Source organism: Clinocottus analis, unplaced genomic scaffold (assembly GCF_023055335.1).
Source record: "Clinocottus analis isolate CAN_PGR_092001 unplaced genomic scaffold, fCliAna1.0.p SCAF_5, whole genome shotgun sequence".
Taxonomy (NCBI): Eukaryota; Metazoa; Chordata; class Actinopteri; order Perciformes; family Cottidae; genus Clinocottus; species Clinocottus analis.
In genome coordinates, this window is record NW_027176207.1 from 4,979,214 (window position 1) to 4,996,235 (window position 17,022).

Consider the following 17,022-nt stretch of genomic DNA (forward strand, 5'->3'; position numbering starts at 1 on the left):
GAGATGGAACTTGCAGTTTATCTTTTAATTATTTTATTGAAGTATGTAAGTATTAAAGTCATTAATAGCTCATTCACGAAGGTGAATGCGTCCACGTTTCTTCCCGCCATCGGTCTGCGTGCAGCACTGAAGCCATGAAGGATCATGTCACGTCGCACAAACATAAAGGTTGATTCTGTTGACTTTATTACTGGATGTCTGTAAATAGGACTTCCAGACACTGAGAAATGACCAGTGATGTATAACCCCCCGAAACAATACATCAATCCTATCATACAGGCTTAATAGTTAATCATGTAATGGATTTGAAGCAGAAAGAATATAGAAGAGGAAATATTTGAGTATTCAAAAAAACGACACCATGCAGTTGTGAGAGTACGGATGATGATGATTGATAGTCGTTTTAGGCCAGTTAGAATATGAGTGCTGCAGTGTGATTGCAGTGTATTATTGTTGCACCGAGAGGAGTTTTGGGTGAGTCTCTCTTGCTCGTTTAAAAACATGGACAGGCACTTTCTGTACATTGACATCTGGATCACAGCCCAAATTCTGTCAGAACACTAGGAACGTCAGATACAAGTCAAAGACTAATCTGAGTTCTCTGATGACCAGAGAGAGGGGCTCAGGTATGGCCTTCTATCCAGAGACTTTATTTAGGTGGTGGACATAGTGTGACCACACCCATTGGTTTTATGAGCAAAGGTTTTGTGTTTTTGGTCATCGTCTTTGTTTTTTGAAACCAGAAGTGACACGAGAGGGCGGAGCAAAGTACAACCGAACACATAGGAAGACATTTTTAGCTTTCATGAACACTGCCAAGTCCCAAACACTGTGATAAATACCTGCCAATCACCTTGTAGCCCCGCCCTAACGCATCCCCTGCTTTATGGCCTGTTTGACTCTAAATTATCAGAATTTACTAAATGAACATCATGCTGAATTGAAGAAGCCTTGAAACTACAGATTGAGACATAAACTCATGTTTACAATGTTTACTGAGGGAATGCATTAAGAGAGAAGAGTCATTCTATAGACTTCTATACAACCAGAGTTGCGCCCTGGTGGTCAGGAAAGAGAATACAGCTTTAGCACATGAAGCATAGACTTCTAGAGGAGTCGCCCCCTGGTGGTCAGTAGAGAGAACGCAGCTTCAAGACACTTCAGCATCGGCTTCACTTTGAAGACCCGGAGGTTGCCGCCTGGTTGTATCTCAAACCATCTGACTTTGCTCTCTGTCCCTGCAGCGCCCTCGGACCGCCTCCCGCCCATCATCCGACAGGGCCCAGCCAATCACACATTAGCTCCTGGCTCCACCGCTCAGCTGCACTGCCACATCATGGGCAACCCCATCCCCAGCATCCAATGGGAGAAAGACGGCCAGAGGATCCTGGGAAACGACGGTCGAATCAGCTTGATGGAGAACGGCACCTTCCAAATCACCAACCTCCAGGTATTTGAATGAAAGACTTCCACTCCAACACCTGAAATGTAGACAGACTGGAACAGGGAATGAAGAACTTTTTAATTGTCATTTTGCCTTTTAAATTCACAGCTCTTTTGTGATGACCTTCAACTTATTTGAATTCATAGAGTTTTTTTTTGTTTTTTTTACTGCTTCTCATCCCATCACAGCACAATTTCCAGGGAACTCATTAAAACGTATTCTGGATCTTCGTGTATTACGATTTGCACATCAAACATCATGCTGTACACGCAGGATAATCTAATTCCAAATCCCACGTGATAAAACACACCGTTTTAATTGTGGGGAATGTATCAGGACATTTCTTTTTTTTTTTTTTTACCGATGACTCAAATGAGTTTTTATGAGAGAAGGAGAGGTGGGGAAAGTAGCAAAACCGCATCTGCGAGGCGTGATCACCATGATAATGAGCGCAACGGGCCATTAGCAGTCGTTAGCATCGTCTTACTCCGCGCTAATGAAATCCATTCCGCCCAGAATTCCCTCCCGGGTATGAAGCAGCACCTGAGGTCACCGCAGCCTCTGCGAGACTCGGAGGAGGCTCGCACATTAATTGATTGTGGGTTCTCAATGATTAACGATCGCTGAGACTTGTAATTAAATCCTCAATACATCACCGCGAGTGAGGAGTGGATGAATGGGAGCAAGAAACAGAGATGGAGGAGCAGGAGGCTGAGTGAGAGGAGAGGAGAGGAGGGAGGCAAGTCGGGAGTCAGCCGCCCCGAAGTGCATTTTGCGCTGCATTCATGTCAGCTCGACAGCTGAGAGCACCAACTTGGAAGTGCTCGAGCTTTTGAAGCGTGTTGAAGTTCTCTGTAGACTCTGGCTCTGTTTGATCTCAATCTACACAGTGAGCAGACATGCCCTCAGTGATGGCGGCGCGTTTGATTTTATTGTTCTACGGCAGACACAACAGCACCTGGTATTTATGGCTTTGGATTTCACAGACGAGATCACAAACTGACTTGTCGAAATCAGCCGTTTATTTCTTTTCGAGAAACAAACAACACTTGAGTTGAGGGCCTCGTCGGCGATGTCAAATGTCGGACGCCAGAGTCCATCACTGAGACGAAACAGAATTAAACAGCTGTGATGATGTGATGGTGGCAGCAAACACGACACAGAGCCTACAGCTGACTAAAGGCACAGCGGTTCTGTGAGCCAACATGCTCTCATTGTGACAGGCTGATGTTAAGCAGATGTAATGTCGGCCATGTTTAACATCGTAGTTTAGCCTGAGAGCTAACGCATGCTAATGAGCACTAAAAACGAGCTGAAGCTGATGGGAATGTCTAAATTGTTGCAGGTATGCTTATAAATCAAAGTTAACTGAAGACAGCACAAGAGTCAAAGTTAAGGGATCAACTAGGTTATTACATTTCATGAGGAGGGGACTATGGACACTGGTTTCTACAAGGGAATCATTCTGTACACATGACATCTATTGCTTCTGTCCATTCGGGGAGAGAGATCGTCCTCTGTTGCTCTCCTGAAGGTTTCTTCCCCCGCGAAATTGTTTTTTCAATTTTTTAGGGGGAGTTTTTCCTGATCTGACGTGAGGTCCCGGGACAGGGATGTGACATGTGTACAGATTGTAAAGCCCTCCGAGGACAATTTGTGATTTTTGGGCTACACAAAATAAACTGAATTGAATAGAATGCATCAAACAGTGATTTAGACCCAAAACCACATATATCAACCAGCTGGAGGTGATGTGGTGATTATCATCACAACACGTCATCTGGGCACCATGGATGTCTGGAACAAGTCCATCACAATTAGCATTGTACTTTTTTCTAATTTAATTTAATTTTTTTTTTAAAGTTTTACAAAATTGTACACACTGAGTGAATAGCTCAATGCAAACAATGTTAGTCAGGTCCCATTTGAGTTGAGCACGAGTTCATTCATCTATTTCAATCTCAAAACATCTGTTTGTGTCAGTTCGATTTGTTAGTTCAAATCAACAGAGTATGAAACGCAAAGACTAATTATTGAGCACAATCTTCCTTCCAATCAAAATAAAACCCATTGAAACCTGAAACAATCAGTGTACAGAAGTGGACTTCACCGGGGCCCCTGGAGGGGGACAGATGGTGTGTTTGTTCCTCGTACCCTGGCAGTGAGGAGATGCCATTACCCTGGGACCTCTGCCAGACACACACTACCACGGTCCCTCACCGGTGCCAAGACGTCCTGGACAGACGGGAAGTGTGTCTGTGTGTGTATTCTGGTGCTGGTAGGGGGGGTTAAAGAGGGTTCTCGCTGCCATTCTGCTAAACGGTTGCCGTGGGCGTGGGCATCGGGGGTGTGTGTGTGTGGCAAAAGTTAAAAAAATTTTTTTAAAAATGAAGCCAACAGAGGAACCCAAACAAAGCCTGAAGAGTGTGAGCAGGACTACGCGGACATAAGAAAAGCGATTACTCGGAGTAATCACATTAGAGGAGGAAATCGAGTTCATGTGTTGACTTTAAATCCCAGTGTACGCGTGTTAGAGCAGGTAATCACGTTTCCCTTCTGCGCCGGCCTAAAAAAAGGATCTGACATCATTATCAACCTTCTGCGCGCTGTACTGTGCAGAAGGCTGATACCCGCTGTGAGTGGGTAGTTAGCAGGTGGTGGGCGAAGAAAAAGGAAGCTCGGGTCGCTCTGTTTAACTGATTTCGAGGAAGTGTGGAGCAAAAATATCCCAAAGATGGAGTCAAACTATAATAATGAATAATATCCCCTCTTTGAGTGTGGAGCTCCTCCCTCCCGTTCTCTTCTCTTCCTCGCCTCTCATCCATTTTTCAGCAATCTGTTTTTTTTCCGCGCAGCGCCAGAGCTGCCGGGCTTGATTAATAGTCAGGTGTCCCGGCTGTTTACCCCACCCGATTCCCCATCCACCGAATCAAACGCCACCATCTGGGGACCCGCTTTGTACCCCCTTCAGTCAGCCGGCCCACAGGTCAACTCAAGGTCAGGGCCTATAGGGGGAGAGTGAGGAGGAGGAGGAGCAGCGAGGGATGCTGGGTAGGATGGAGAGTCACCTGTCCCGCGTCCTGCAGGACGCTCTGACAAGCCACTTAGGCTTGAGTAATTCCTCTGTCAGTGTTACTGATGAGCCGGCCCTGGACGCAACACACGCGCACACGTGCGCGCGCACGCCGCTCAGCGAGGCATTAGTCATGATAGGCCGGCCTCGCACATCCTCTGCATAATGTATAAGGTTTTCAATGGGGGGAATACGGGACGCGTTCGCAGACTAAGTGAATAAGGGGAGGCCGATTGTGTTTGCGGCGGACGGGGTTCTGCATGTAAATTGCTGAACTACAGTGGACGGAAACCTCTTACAGCAAAACGGAGGAAAAAGTAATTAAAATTCACTGTGACGCTCCGGCATAGAGTGCAACAGAAGAGCGATTTAGAGAGCCAGCAGTGCTCGCAGGTGCCGTTAACATTAAAATACAGTCGGTCCCCCTGCTCTCTCTCGCCATGTGCAGTAAATGGAGCCCAATTTATAATTTATCTCATTGTACAGCTCCTCTCTCTGGAGCTTTTATTGTACACAAACAGGGTTTTGTTTCCTCGCCACATTGTTTGAGTGCGTTTCATAGCTCATAAAACCTTCGCAAAGCCTCTTATTTGCGATGTTTGGAAACCAGCCGTCTCGTTTCTTCTCCGCTGCTTGTTTTTCTCGTGCGCCGCTGCGTTTAATGGGGCATTGAGGCCACCGTAGTTACTCATGCACGACTGCCCTTTGCGCCCAGCAGGAATGTTTGTACTACAGTGTTGTGGCGTGAATGCGAGAGCTGGTCCATGATACGAGAGCACGCCCATCAAACAATGCCACTGGTCAAAATTCCACAGGGCTTTAAAGGAAACCCTGTAAGGTTCAAGTATTTATTTTTTCTAGTAAATGAGGAAAGTTAAGTTCACATTCAGTGTCTCACCCAAACACATCCCACTGTCCTTGAGGCCTGCCAGACATGTTGAATCAAACTCCTTGGCTGGTGCATTGCTGAGGTTCTTGGCGCTTGGTTTAGTTGGCATCGTTGAACACATCCCTGCGTTGCAAAAGAGTTAAGTGGCGGCGTATTGTGGGATGATGAAATATTAATCCAGTTGGAGTAACAGATGAGTTTGCAGTCTAATCAGACACCATAGTTAGATCATGAACATTAGTGATATGGCATTCACTCCAAAAGTTGGGCCTGGTTTAACTTTATTTCACCGGAGTGCTCAGCACCAGAACCCATTTAAATGATTGAAGGGGTTACTTTTTCCATGCAGTGATGTTGTCTATCTGAACTCCTTAAAAACATTTCATTATAGCGTCAATAGTTGTCAAATTAAGCCACAGGGTGGATTTAAAAAAAGACTAATTTTATTCATCAGGCGTTGAGAAGTGGCATGTCTACAATTAGTTTGATCCAGAGCAGTGTTGGTGCTCCTCCGACTGTGTATCACTCGACAATCTTCTGCTGTCTCGGTCTTCTAACGCCCATTAGAGTTCTGAAACATTCGACATCTTTAAAGGGCAACTTCAGTATGTTTCTTCACAACTTTTTTCCTCATCTTTTTGTGTCTGAGTGACGAATGATGACAACTATCGTGAAACAGGTCCAGTATTGCAGACGGCAGCCGCTAAGCGGGGCAGCTAAAGAGCTTGTTTTGGCCCCTGACAAGCCTCTCGCTAGATTTCAGAAGGAGACTTCTCGTCTCCGTCTGCAACGCTCTCGCTCAGTGCTGGACTAACAAAAGGTTGTCCCCATTAGTCACTTAAAACAGTGGAAAAAAAGCAGTCCGGGGCAAAAAAAAAATGCATAGACGTTACCCTTTCAAAGAAGGATGAATTGAAGCTGAGAGCGAAATGAAAGAAAGCAGACAGAGAGAGCGAGACAAAAAGAAAGACCTGGAGCAGTGAAGCTCGAGCGACAGAAGCGTGTTCAGAGGCTCCCGCTGCCTCGGTGTCACGTTCCCCAGCGTACAGACCCCCAGCATCTCCTCTGTTGTACGCAATTTCACAGCCCGTCTAGCTTCTGGCTTGAATCCCCCCAAAAAATGTGATAGCCAGCAGTCACTTGTGCACGTCAACACACATGCACACACACACACACACCTCACTTAATTACGTCTGCTCATAGCATGTCCAGAATGCTAAGTAGCTGTTGAGTATAAAGACTGGCTCCTCAGACACTTCTCGACCGCTAGCTGCTCATTAAAATTCTGTCCTTTGATCCCTCCTTTAACTCTCCTCCTCTGCCGTGTAGGAATCAGACGAGGAACATAAAAGCCACCAGCTTGACTTTAACTTCAAATAGGTCCACTGAGAATATTTCATTTATGAAAAATACAATAAAATAACTACCAATGACAGAGTGGCCAGAGTAAAAGCAGCTCATGAAAGCATATGCTGTGTCAAGGGTCAGAAAACAAAATCATATTTGATACCGAAGTGATGCTATTTTACTGTAATATTTAGATAAGCATAACCAATGTATTGCCTGAATGCTGCAGTTTACTAGTAAAACACATGATATTATTATTTTCATTCAGAATATCAGAGAAATCCAAATGATTCTCCGTCGCGACGTTACTTTCCATCCTTCCACTTGAAGAGGATGTCGTCATGCTGCCAGCAGCAAAGAGGCAGATCCCTCCTCCATTGTTCCCTGGATCTATTTTTGGGGAAACAAATACGTGTCGAGAATCATTCTTTATCGTAAAGCTTGTTGAAGTATATTATAATTTATGAGACAGAAATCCACACCAGTCATCCATATGGAGGGGGCGGGACTCGATATCTGTAGGAAAGTGATTTCCACGCTTGCGTAGGCGAGAGGAGAGAATCGTGCTCGTAGAGACCCAACATGATGGCTGATGACGGGGCTACAGTTGCACCTTCTTTAAACATGTTAGGCAAGCTGCTCCTGATGGCTTGTAAGAAGCCCGTCTGACTCTGATGTGGGAGCACAAAGACTCCCCCGCCTGGGTCACGGCGCCAGGCTCGGCCAGCTTTCCCTCTGCTCAGTATTCTGGGAGCAAACATTCTAGTTTGAGAGATATGACATTTAGTCTTGATCAGTGGTAATGGGTTCATTAATGTAGCATCCAAGGCTCACGCTCACACCAAACTAAGCACACACGTTTCCCTGTTGCCAGGAAACGGACTCCGGAGTCTACACCTGCCTGGCTTCCAGCTCCAGCGGAGAGACGAGCTGGAGCGGAGTGCTCACAGTCAAAGGTAAAGTGTCTCAGCGTGATTTTAAATGCATGCAAATGAATAGCGGCTCCATGAGGAACACAGATATATAATTAACTATTTGTAATTCATTTTATTAAACCATTTGTACAGCTGAAAATCAAATCTGAATCTGATTGCCACTCTGCCCTATTATTCATCTGGCTAACTTGAGGACATGCTTTGTGTAACACTTACTTAGAGATTTAAGTGACAGTTTAGAGCATACTTGTCAATGTGAGACTTTTCTTTAAAAGGTCTGAGTATCGAGGCTCCTTGTGGCCTTTTGATTGCTCCACTGAAGCAACCTGCCAGGTCTAATGAACGCCTGCGGGTCCCGGGGCTGTTGCCGGGCAGACTGCAAACATAAATGTGGGAAAGTGTATGAATGTGAAGCACGATGTTGACAAAGAGACAACCCCTTTGTGGGGATAAATAAAGGTTCAAACACGCTAACGGCCTGCTGCAGCTCTAGGCACACGCTGCTTTGTGAGGCGCCGCTCTTTATCTTCTCCACAAGCCATAAGGCTGGAAGAAAGACTTCAAGCTGGAGAGATTTCATTAGCGGCATAAAAATACTGTATTTGTGTAGCAGTTCTCATACAAGACACGTGCCCCAAAGTGCTTTAGAACAAAGAGAATGAGACGGAATGAGCATAAAAACAAAGAATTAAATTGAGTAACAAGCCGCTCTGATGACACAGAATGCTGTTATTTGACTATTAGTGCCGTGATGGTTAGTTAGCATTCAATATTTGTTATGAGAAGCCAAAATTGCGCAGTCTGTTAGAAGTGAGGAAGTCGGCCCGCAGCGACGCCGAGGCGAACGTTCAGTTAACGTGAGACGACACAGAGGGCTCAATGAGACGCTTCATGTTAATGCCCCGCCTCTCCGCCTCCATCTTTGCTTCCTCCCTCGCCCCCCCCCCTCCCAGAGAGCGCAGACCAGTCGGTCGCCCAGGCCACGGAGCCCTTCCAGCTGCCGGGCCCGCCGCACAAGCCCATCGTCACGGACGTGTCCAAGAACAGCGTGTCTCTGACCTGGCAACCCAACGCTCACGAGGGCGGGGCCGCCGTCACCGCCTACATCATCGAGGCCTTCAGGTGAGTGCTCACCAAGTCCGAGAACGCCTTTACCTCCCTGCTGTGTGTCTTCCCGGCCGTAAGAGACGCTTCACTGCTTCGTCTCTCAGACAATACAATTCTATATTTAACAGTCCAGGCTTCTTTTAGTGCTGAATATTTTAAAATTCAACAATTTGAACATAAAAGCATCCTTCTTGTCAGAACAGAAAACCTTTTTAATTACGGGACACTCAAACATTCACTGACTTTCAGACTAATGCAATTCTGTCATGCTTTGCATCTCTTTAAAGAGTCACGCTGCCACAGTTATTAATTAGTATTAGACCTTGAAAAGACAAAAAAACTCAACGGAACAATTTCATGGATTAAATGTGTGAAGGGGAGTGCGTTCGACTGCAGGTTTGGCCAGGCGGAATCATTCAAAACATGTCAGGAACTGTCACAAGCATGTGAGAGGACTCATCTGCACACTGAGCCTGAATGCACCGCGGCAGAAAGTCCACCTTGGATAATTAAGGGTGGGGGGGGGGGGGGTAGATTTAGCTGAGCAGGATGGGCGGAGCCCTTCAGATGAAGATAGACGGCGTTAAGGGGATACGTGTCCCTCCGACTCGGTACGGCGGAGAACACCGGCAGAGCCTAATCAGATCCAGACGTCCACCCGCCCGTGGCAGCGGCGGAGCGTTTCCAAGTAACGCACGCTGATTCTTTATAAAGCAGCTGGAGGGACCGCTGGGATGTGTGCAATAACACTGCTGGGCCTGAGGGGCTGAGGCTTGTTTGTGGGAGCACAGAGATGAGCTGTGTGTGTGTGTGTGTGAGTGAGGTGTTATAGTGTTTATTTAATGCAAGATGGCAGACGTTCCAGTCTCCGGGTGGGACTGCGTTCATTTTGTCTTTTCTGGAGCCACATCCTTGTGTGTGAACTTTCAACTCCTCCACAAAGTTACCTTGAATGCTGCTCGAGCACACACACACACACACACACACACACAAACACACATAGATGAGTATTCATGAGTCGTTCTCTTTGGTCTAATCGTGCGGTTCAGCACAACTGAAGCTCCTTCACCGCAAACCCCCACAGTACCCTTGGGGGAATTCTAAAAGTGTCAAACAAATGGTTGGGGAGGCCTTTGTGACTGCCGCTCTGCCAAGGTGACGGAGGCTTCACAGAGGATGGGGAAGAGATGCGCTGATGCATCTGGGGGAGTGCCACAATGCTAAGAACATGCCCTCCTTTCCCGCCGGCAGCTGCGGCTCCTTCCAGGCCCCATTACATTATTCATCAGGACGGAGCGAATTGCATCACTTGGAGACCTTCTAGCGAGCACAGGCTTCTCTGAGTGACTTTGCTCGCATGTGCTATTGTTTAGCAGATAAGGAATATGAGACTGGGCCAAAAATAGATGTGGCTATCGCCCCGGAGATCTTCTCACGCTTTGGTTGAGTTGTGCGGCTGCACATGAATCCAGCATCGACCAGCAGCAGGACGCTGGGTCAGTGGAATGTAACTGAAGGAGCCTTCCTCTGCTTAAGTAGCCTCCTTAAGTACACATATCATGTACTTGTACCTTACCTTGAGTAATAATAGCCTAATGACCTTTTGTGATCGTGAACCTGGAATGCTGGACAAATTGGTTTCATATGTTTTCGCCTTCTGTTGGACAGATATGGAAATGGACACTGGCCACTCTGAAAAAATAAACAATAACATCTTTATGACTCATTTTAATAAACAATTGGAATTTATTAAATGTTCTGATGAATCTCTTTATCTTGCTTGGTAGGCTTCACATACACACATCTGCATATGTCTTGTCATCCCCAAGTTTGAAAGAGTTTATTGCAGTCTCTAAAACATTGAATATTAAGACAAGTTGGCCTCCATACTTCATTATAATCAGATATCTGTCGAGTAAATCATTTCAGAAAGCTATTCTGATGTTCAGAAGGGTCCGGTGTCACAGCAGCAGCAGCAGCAGACCTCATGCCAGGCAGAATGAAAGTTGAGCTTGCATGTCCGTGACTGAGCTTAGATCACAGATCACATTTAATATCATATTGCTTTTTTTTCTTCTTCTTCTTTCCCTCCTATCTTTTCACAGCCAATCAGCGGGCAGCACGTGGCAGACTGTCGCCGACATGGTCAGGATGGAAACGCACACCATCACCGGTCTTCTCCCCAACACCATCTACCTGTTCATCGTCCGGGCCGTCAACGCCTACGGCCTGAGCGACCCGAGCCCCATCTCCGAGCCCGTCAGAACCCAAGGTCGGTCCCTCTCGGGGGACATCGAGGCTCGCGTTGGGGAACGCCGCCGCGGTCGTGCGTGCTAATGCATCGGTAGCAGCAGCCCACTGAGCAGCATGTGTGTTTTCCCCCTCAGATGTGAGTCCTACGGGTCAGGGAGTGGACCACAGGCAAGTGCAGAGGGAGCTGGGAGAGGTGGCCGTCCAGCTGCAGGAGCCCGCCACGCTGACAACAGCCTCCATCCGCGTGTCCTGGACGGTGAGTGGCTCTCTGCGGCGCTGTGCTTTACGAGGGGGGCGGTAGAGGGTTCAGTTTGAGTTCTCCACCTGTCCACTCTCTCACCGTTTTTTTCTAATCCCCATCCCACTGGACTGATCCAGGTGGACCGTCAGTCTCAGTACGTCCAGGGCTACCGGCTCTTCTACCGACCCAGCGGGGGAAACTGGCTCCTCCAGGACATCAACTCCCCCTCGGAGCGCTTCACCGTCCTCACCAACCTGCTCAAAGGAACCGAGTACGAGATGAAGATCCGACCCTATTTCGACGAATTCCAGGGAAAGGACAGCCGGACGTTACTGGTCCGAACCCCGGAAGAGGGTAATGAACCTGGTGACTTTAGAAAACGCGTCCGTGCCAGGAAGAGATTCAAATAAACCCCCTCTGTTAATAAAGTAGACCAGGCCCTTTGACATCGCAGGGCCATGGAAATGTCTGTTCATTAGCCTGTCTGGCACCGCATGAACCTCACTCACGGTATCTCACTTCGGGGTTAATTTTATATCCTGCGCAATTTTTGCTTCATTTATATTGATCCTAGTTTTTATTAAATTCAGCTTCTCCACACTGTGAATTTTGCAGCCCGAGGTTTTCAGCAGTCTTATACGAGTTGATCCAAAGTCTCGATTAAAACAAAAAAAGATTTTTAATATTTTTTTTTTGGCCAGCAGCACTTATAGACTTTGGATCGACCTGCCTTAGCTTCGTCTGGCAAAAAAACAAAAAAAACATGATTAAATGTTTAAAGCAAAAGCAAAATTCTCTCTCCTGCTACAGCTCACTTTCATGTTTCTCGACTCGTGTTTTATATCTCATCGCTTTTATTGCATTGGAACTTGAGTTTTGTACTCGTGTGTCATCTTGCTCACCATAAGTATGTTGCTGTAATGACATGAATGTTGCCCCCACCCCCTTCTCTCCTGCCCCCCTCCACCTCTCACAGTCCCCAGTGCCCCACCCCGAGCTGTGGCAGTGGTAACAGTGAAGCTAAGCAACAGCTCCAGCATCAGCGTCTCCTGGGAGCCTCCGCCCAGCGAGATGCAGAACGGCATCATCCAGGAGTACAGGGTAAACACGCCTCAGCAGTGTCACTGCGCTTTCACCTGCAGGCACCGACGACTGCTGGAACACACAATCACACGAATACACGCTGTCTTTTCACACAGAAATGTCTTATCATCATTCGGAAAATGTTACAAATGATGAGGTTTCCTTCACACAATCTGCACTTGTCCCAAATCAGGAAGTCGAAGGATTGTGGAGGATTCGGGACAGTCACAAGTAGACCTTAATATTTTGTTCATTCAGGTTACACGCAGAGATAAAAAAATAAAAAAACATTTCAAAGGGAAAGAAAATCCTCAAGATGTGTTTTTTTAGGACTTCAAATGTAGAGGCGAGCACACTGGTTAGTGGTCAAGTTCAGTGTCTACTGTACATTTAACACAACGAGTATCTGGCTGATCAAAGTGACGGACTATTGCAGTCTGTCGTCGGCTATTTCGTCAGTAAATGATCATTTCTAACGCGCTCTCGACTGAGCACCAGAGACTGAAAAGACACTGCTTTGGTCACAAAGCCAAACCAGAGGCCCAAATGAAGCGCCTAATGAATTCCATGCCATCTCTGTGAACACCACCAGGTGTGGTGTGTGGGCAGCGGCGGCGGCGACAACCAGACGCGCTACTTCATCAACAGGACGGTGGACGGGAACACGCTGTCGGCGGCGCTGAAGGGCCTGATGCCCGGCGTGCTCTACCAGGTGGAGGTGGCGGCGGTGACCAGCGCCGGCATCGGCACCCGCAGTCAGCCGGTGTCTGTCCTCATCAGTGAGTCCACAGAGACACAAACAGATGTAGACAACGTATGAATCTGACAAAATGCGAGTGGACTACATACAAAATTCTGTTCGAGGGGGAAATTATCTAATTTAAAACTAATGTCAGCTTTAGTTTCTGTTTCATATTTGTAGCCTTGCTTTTCGGATGTCGGATGCTTTAGGGCGGGGCTACAAGGTGATTGACAGGTCAACACCACGACATTTACAATTAACTTTCACTTCATGAAAGTTAATTGTAACGTTCTCGTTCCTGAAAATTGTCTTGTTCAGCGTTCAGTGGTACTTAGCTCCACCTTCTTCTGTCACATCTGGTTGCCAAAATACAAGATGGCAGCAGCCAAAATACTGAACTTGTGGCTTCAAATCCGTGGACTGGAAAATGAAAATATCATCGGGTCAAAATTGTAATCCGACTGGAGAATGATTGACATTCCCATCAGGCTCAGCTGCGCTTTGTGCTTAGTGCTAATTAATTAAAGTTAGCATGCTAATATGCTAATTTAGGTAAACCATTTGATGTTGATGTAACCATTTAGTTGCTGTGACTTTGCTTTTTGATAATTAGTCATTGGCTTTTGGCTGATTCATGCATTATAATGGTATTATTACTGCGTGGATACAATGTCAGCTATTTATTGGATGCTCTGTTTGGCTTTAAAGACAATGAAGCCAACCAAACAAAATGAAATCCACTGGATGGATTCAACAACAGGTCCACAACATAGAACTCCCTCATGTTGTCTTATTTTGCCCTCCACCCTCCCGTGTCCTTCCCTCAGAGCTGCCAGCTGAACAGCCCTCCGTGCCAGGCGGTGGCGGCGGAGGCGGCGGAGGCGGCGGAGGCGACGGCGCCGAGGAGAGCAGCGTGAGTCTGGCCGAGCAGATCACAGACGTGGTCAAGCAGCCGGCGTTCATCGCGGGCATCGGCGGAGCCTGCTGGGTCATCCTCATGGGCTTCAGCGTCTGGATCTACTGCCGGCGCAAGAAGAGGAAGGAGCTGAGCCACTACACCGCCTCCTTCGCCTACACACCAGCAGGTCAGGAGGAGTGACTCACGTGTGGCACACTGTCGATGACTCTGTCTGCCGTCTGCTACCATTGATCTTAACGGCCATTCAGAAGGCGGCATACAGATTTTCGAAAACAGGGAAAATATAAACAGCTAATCTTGTATAATACGTCTGGTCTTCACTGAACAAAAAGACAAACTAGACCCTCAAAGTGCATCATCCCTGAGTCAGTTTACCCTTCTTCTCACTCTCTCATTCTCTCCTTGTCTCCTGCAGTTGGTTTCCCTCATGGAGAGGGAACAGTGCTCAATGGAAGGTAATTCAATTATATCCGTCCGTGTATCTATGATTTGTTGAAGTTCACAGTAATCAATAGAATTGAATGAGTGCATGTTCACATCCAGCCTTTTACTTGCTGCATTTCCATCCAGACAGTCCTTGCTGTTGCACTGTGTTCCACCACGCCTTAAATTACAGCCAGAATGTCTCTGTAGGCCCGGCGTCCTGGGAGGCAACATGGGCAACTACCCGTGGCTGGCCGACTCTTGGCCCACCACCAACCTGGTCCACAGCGGCAAAGAGGCAGTCAACTGCTGCACCAGCAACCACGACACGGCTGAGAGATACTACAACGGTAACTGAATAGTTTGCTGGAGACGGTTCATGAACGTCTGTTTCCTTAAGTCAAAGTGCACGGGGATAAGTAGAAGAAAGCAAGAGAAGCTAAACGTGGCCTCCATCCCCGTCCCCAGACGCAGGAATCTCTAACTACCTGAACCAGACGGAGAAGTACAGCATGGGCGGCTCCACCGAGGGGCCCATCTACAGCACCATCGACGCCACCAACGAAGACCCGCACAACTTCGCCTACGCCCAGCACGCCTCCACCGCTCCCTACGCCTCCACCTCCATCATGCCTTTCACCAACCAGATGCAGGCGCCGGCCCACAGCGGCGAGCAGCAGGAGGACGGACACTGGATCGGCCCGCCGGGGCTGTCCGGATCTCAGTACGCCCAGCCGGACCGCTGCAACGGTGAGGAGGGCACCGGGTTCAGTAGTAAGAAATGCATTGTGGGATCTCAAAGACCTTTTAGCTGTTCCAATGTTATTATGTCATGTTAATTTCACATTTATCGATTTTTTTCTTCTTCTTTATTTTAGCTGAAATGATCAGAAATTCATTTGATTATGAAGTAATCATTTAAGCTAGATACCAACAATCATCTATAATTCCAGCTTTTTAATGTGATTTTCTGCTCTTCTTTGTTGATATTAATTATAATTGTATTATTAATCATTTTTATTGATATATTAAACTGAATATTTGACGTTTTGAATCGTTGGCCTTATGGCTGGGCAATATCTCAATATTATATCGATATTGTGATACGAGATTAGATATTTGATTTTGGATATTCTATGTTGGCATATGCATCGTACTGATGATTATTTATCAGAAATATCTTAATAAACATTTTGTGAAAGCACCAATATTCAAACCTACAATTTTAACATTAAGATATTTGGTCAAAGATGTTGTGAGATTTTAATTTATTCCACCAAAAGGTGAAATAATCATCAAGAAAAATAATGAGTATGAAGATAATACTGGCTATTACAATACACTAAAATATAATTAGTGTATCGTAGTAGCCAACCTCAGATCCATTACTTGATTTTCTATTCATCTGGTTTTGATTCTACCTCGACATTTACTGTTGTATAAATAAATGAACTTGAAAGAAACTTTCTTCAGCGATCCCCCGATCACACCCTTTGTGGTATCTTTCAGCCTCAGGCCTGCTGGGATGTGAGTCCTGTAGATCACAGCGTCTCCGTGTGTGTTTCTACAGGTAGTAAACCCAAGCAGAAGGCGATGGGGAAGGCCGTCAAGACCCCGTCTCTGACCTGGATGGAGGCGCTGCCCCCTCCTCCCCCTGTTGAAGAGCTGGAACATTGTGAGCCGGACGACCAGCCCCTCGAGCACGAGGACATGGATATCGGGTGAGTCAGACACACACATACACACATCTCTATGAATTAGTATCACACTGCTGCACCATCGTTTAGACTCAGCGTCAGCTCCAACAGGCACATTGCGTACCCAACCCGACGCGGCTCTTTTGCCTCCGGCTTTAACAACTCAATTACCTCGGCTTCCTCGCAGTGATTAAGCTGTTTTCTCGACACAATTTGCTGTGTTCCTCCTTTCCAGTCGCTCCCCGCGGCCACAGAGCAAACTATCACCCTCAGTCTCGCGCTCGGAGCGGCGAGCGGAGGCTGAGCCTCGCCTGAAAGCTAAGCTACGAGGCAGAGAACATGCATAACATGGTCTCGCTGTGACGCTGCTCTCTGTCTGTGTAGCTCGGACGAGGAGTGGTGCCCCCCCCTCCCGGAGAGGACCTACCTGATGGAGGGCTGCGAGGAGGGACCCTGCCCCCCGCAGAGGAACAACGCCTCCTCCCCGGCCACCTCCTACAGCCACCAGTCCACCGCCACGCTCACGCCGTCGCCCCACGAGGAGAGCCGAGCGCCCCACGACCTCCCCCGCCACAACCACGGCGACGGCCAGCAGCTCTCGCGGTATGTCCGCTGGCGCGCCATTCGTTGACTGCGAGGTTGCGTTTTGTCTTTGAATCCTCATGAACACTAAGTGGCGAATGTTTAGATACTAAGAGAAAGAGATAGATTTTAATGAACTTGTTAATATTCAGGAAAAAGGACCACGTTGTCTGCAACAACGCACATTGACCATTGTTAGCCAAATGAACAATCCCATGACCAGATGTTAAATCATCCATTAAAGTAAAAATGCTGCAGATGAACTCTCAACAGGAGAAGTCGGCCAA

General features: G+C 47.2%; 1 protein-coding gene across 2 annotated transcripts in view; it reads left to right on the plus strand.

The window, feature by feature from the left end:
- robo3 (roundabout, axon guidance receptor, homolog 3 (Drosophila)) overlaps positions 1-17,022 on the plus strand; it is a 77,855-nt gene that overhangs the window by 54,618 nt on the left and 6,215 nt on the right. For both annotated transcript variants that reach the window (XM_068599794.1, XM_068599795.1), the window contains exons 9-22: positions 1,245-1,450; positions 7,628-7,709; positions 8,642-8,810; positions 10,901-11,067; positions 11,183-11,304; positions 11,427-11,643; positions 12,266-12,390; positions 12,965-13,151; positions 13,942-14,199; positions 14,449-14,488; positions 14,667-14,806; positions 14,925-15,206; positions 16,027-16,177; positions 16,538-16,756. In XM_068599794.1, coding sequence (XP_068455895.1) covers positions 1,245-1,450; positions 7,628-7,709; positions 8,642-8,810; positions 10,901-11,067; positions 11,183-11,304; positions 11,427-11,643; positions 12,266-12,390; positions 12,965-13,151; positions 13,942-14,199; positions 14,449-14,488; positions 14,667-14,806; positions 14,925-15,206; positions 16,027-16,177; positions 16,538-16,756 — 2,365 coding nt within the window. The remainder of the gene's footprint in view (positions 1-1,244; positions 1,451-7,627; positions 7,710-8,641; positions 8,811-10,900; positions 11,068-11,182; positions 11,305-11,426; positions 11,644-12,265; positions 12,391-12,964; positions 13,152-13,941; positions 14,200-14,448; positions 14,489-14,666; positions 14,807-14,924; positions 15,207-16,026; positions 16,178-16,537; positions 16,757-17,022) is intronic.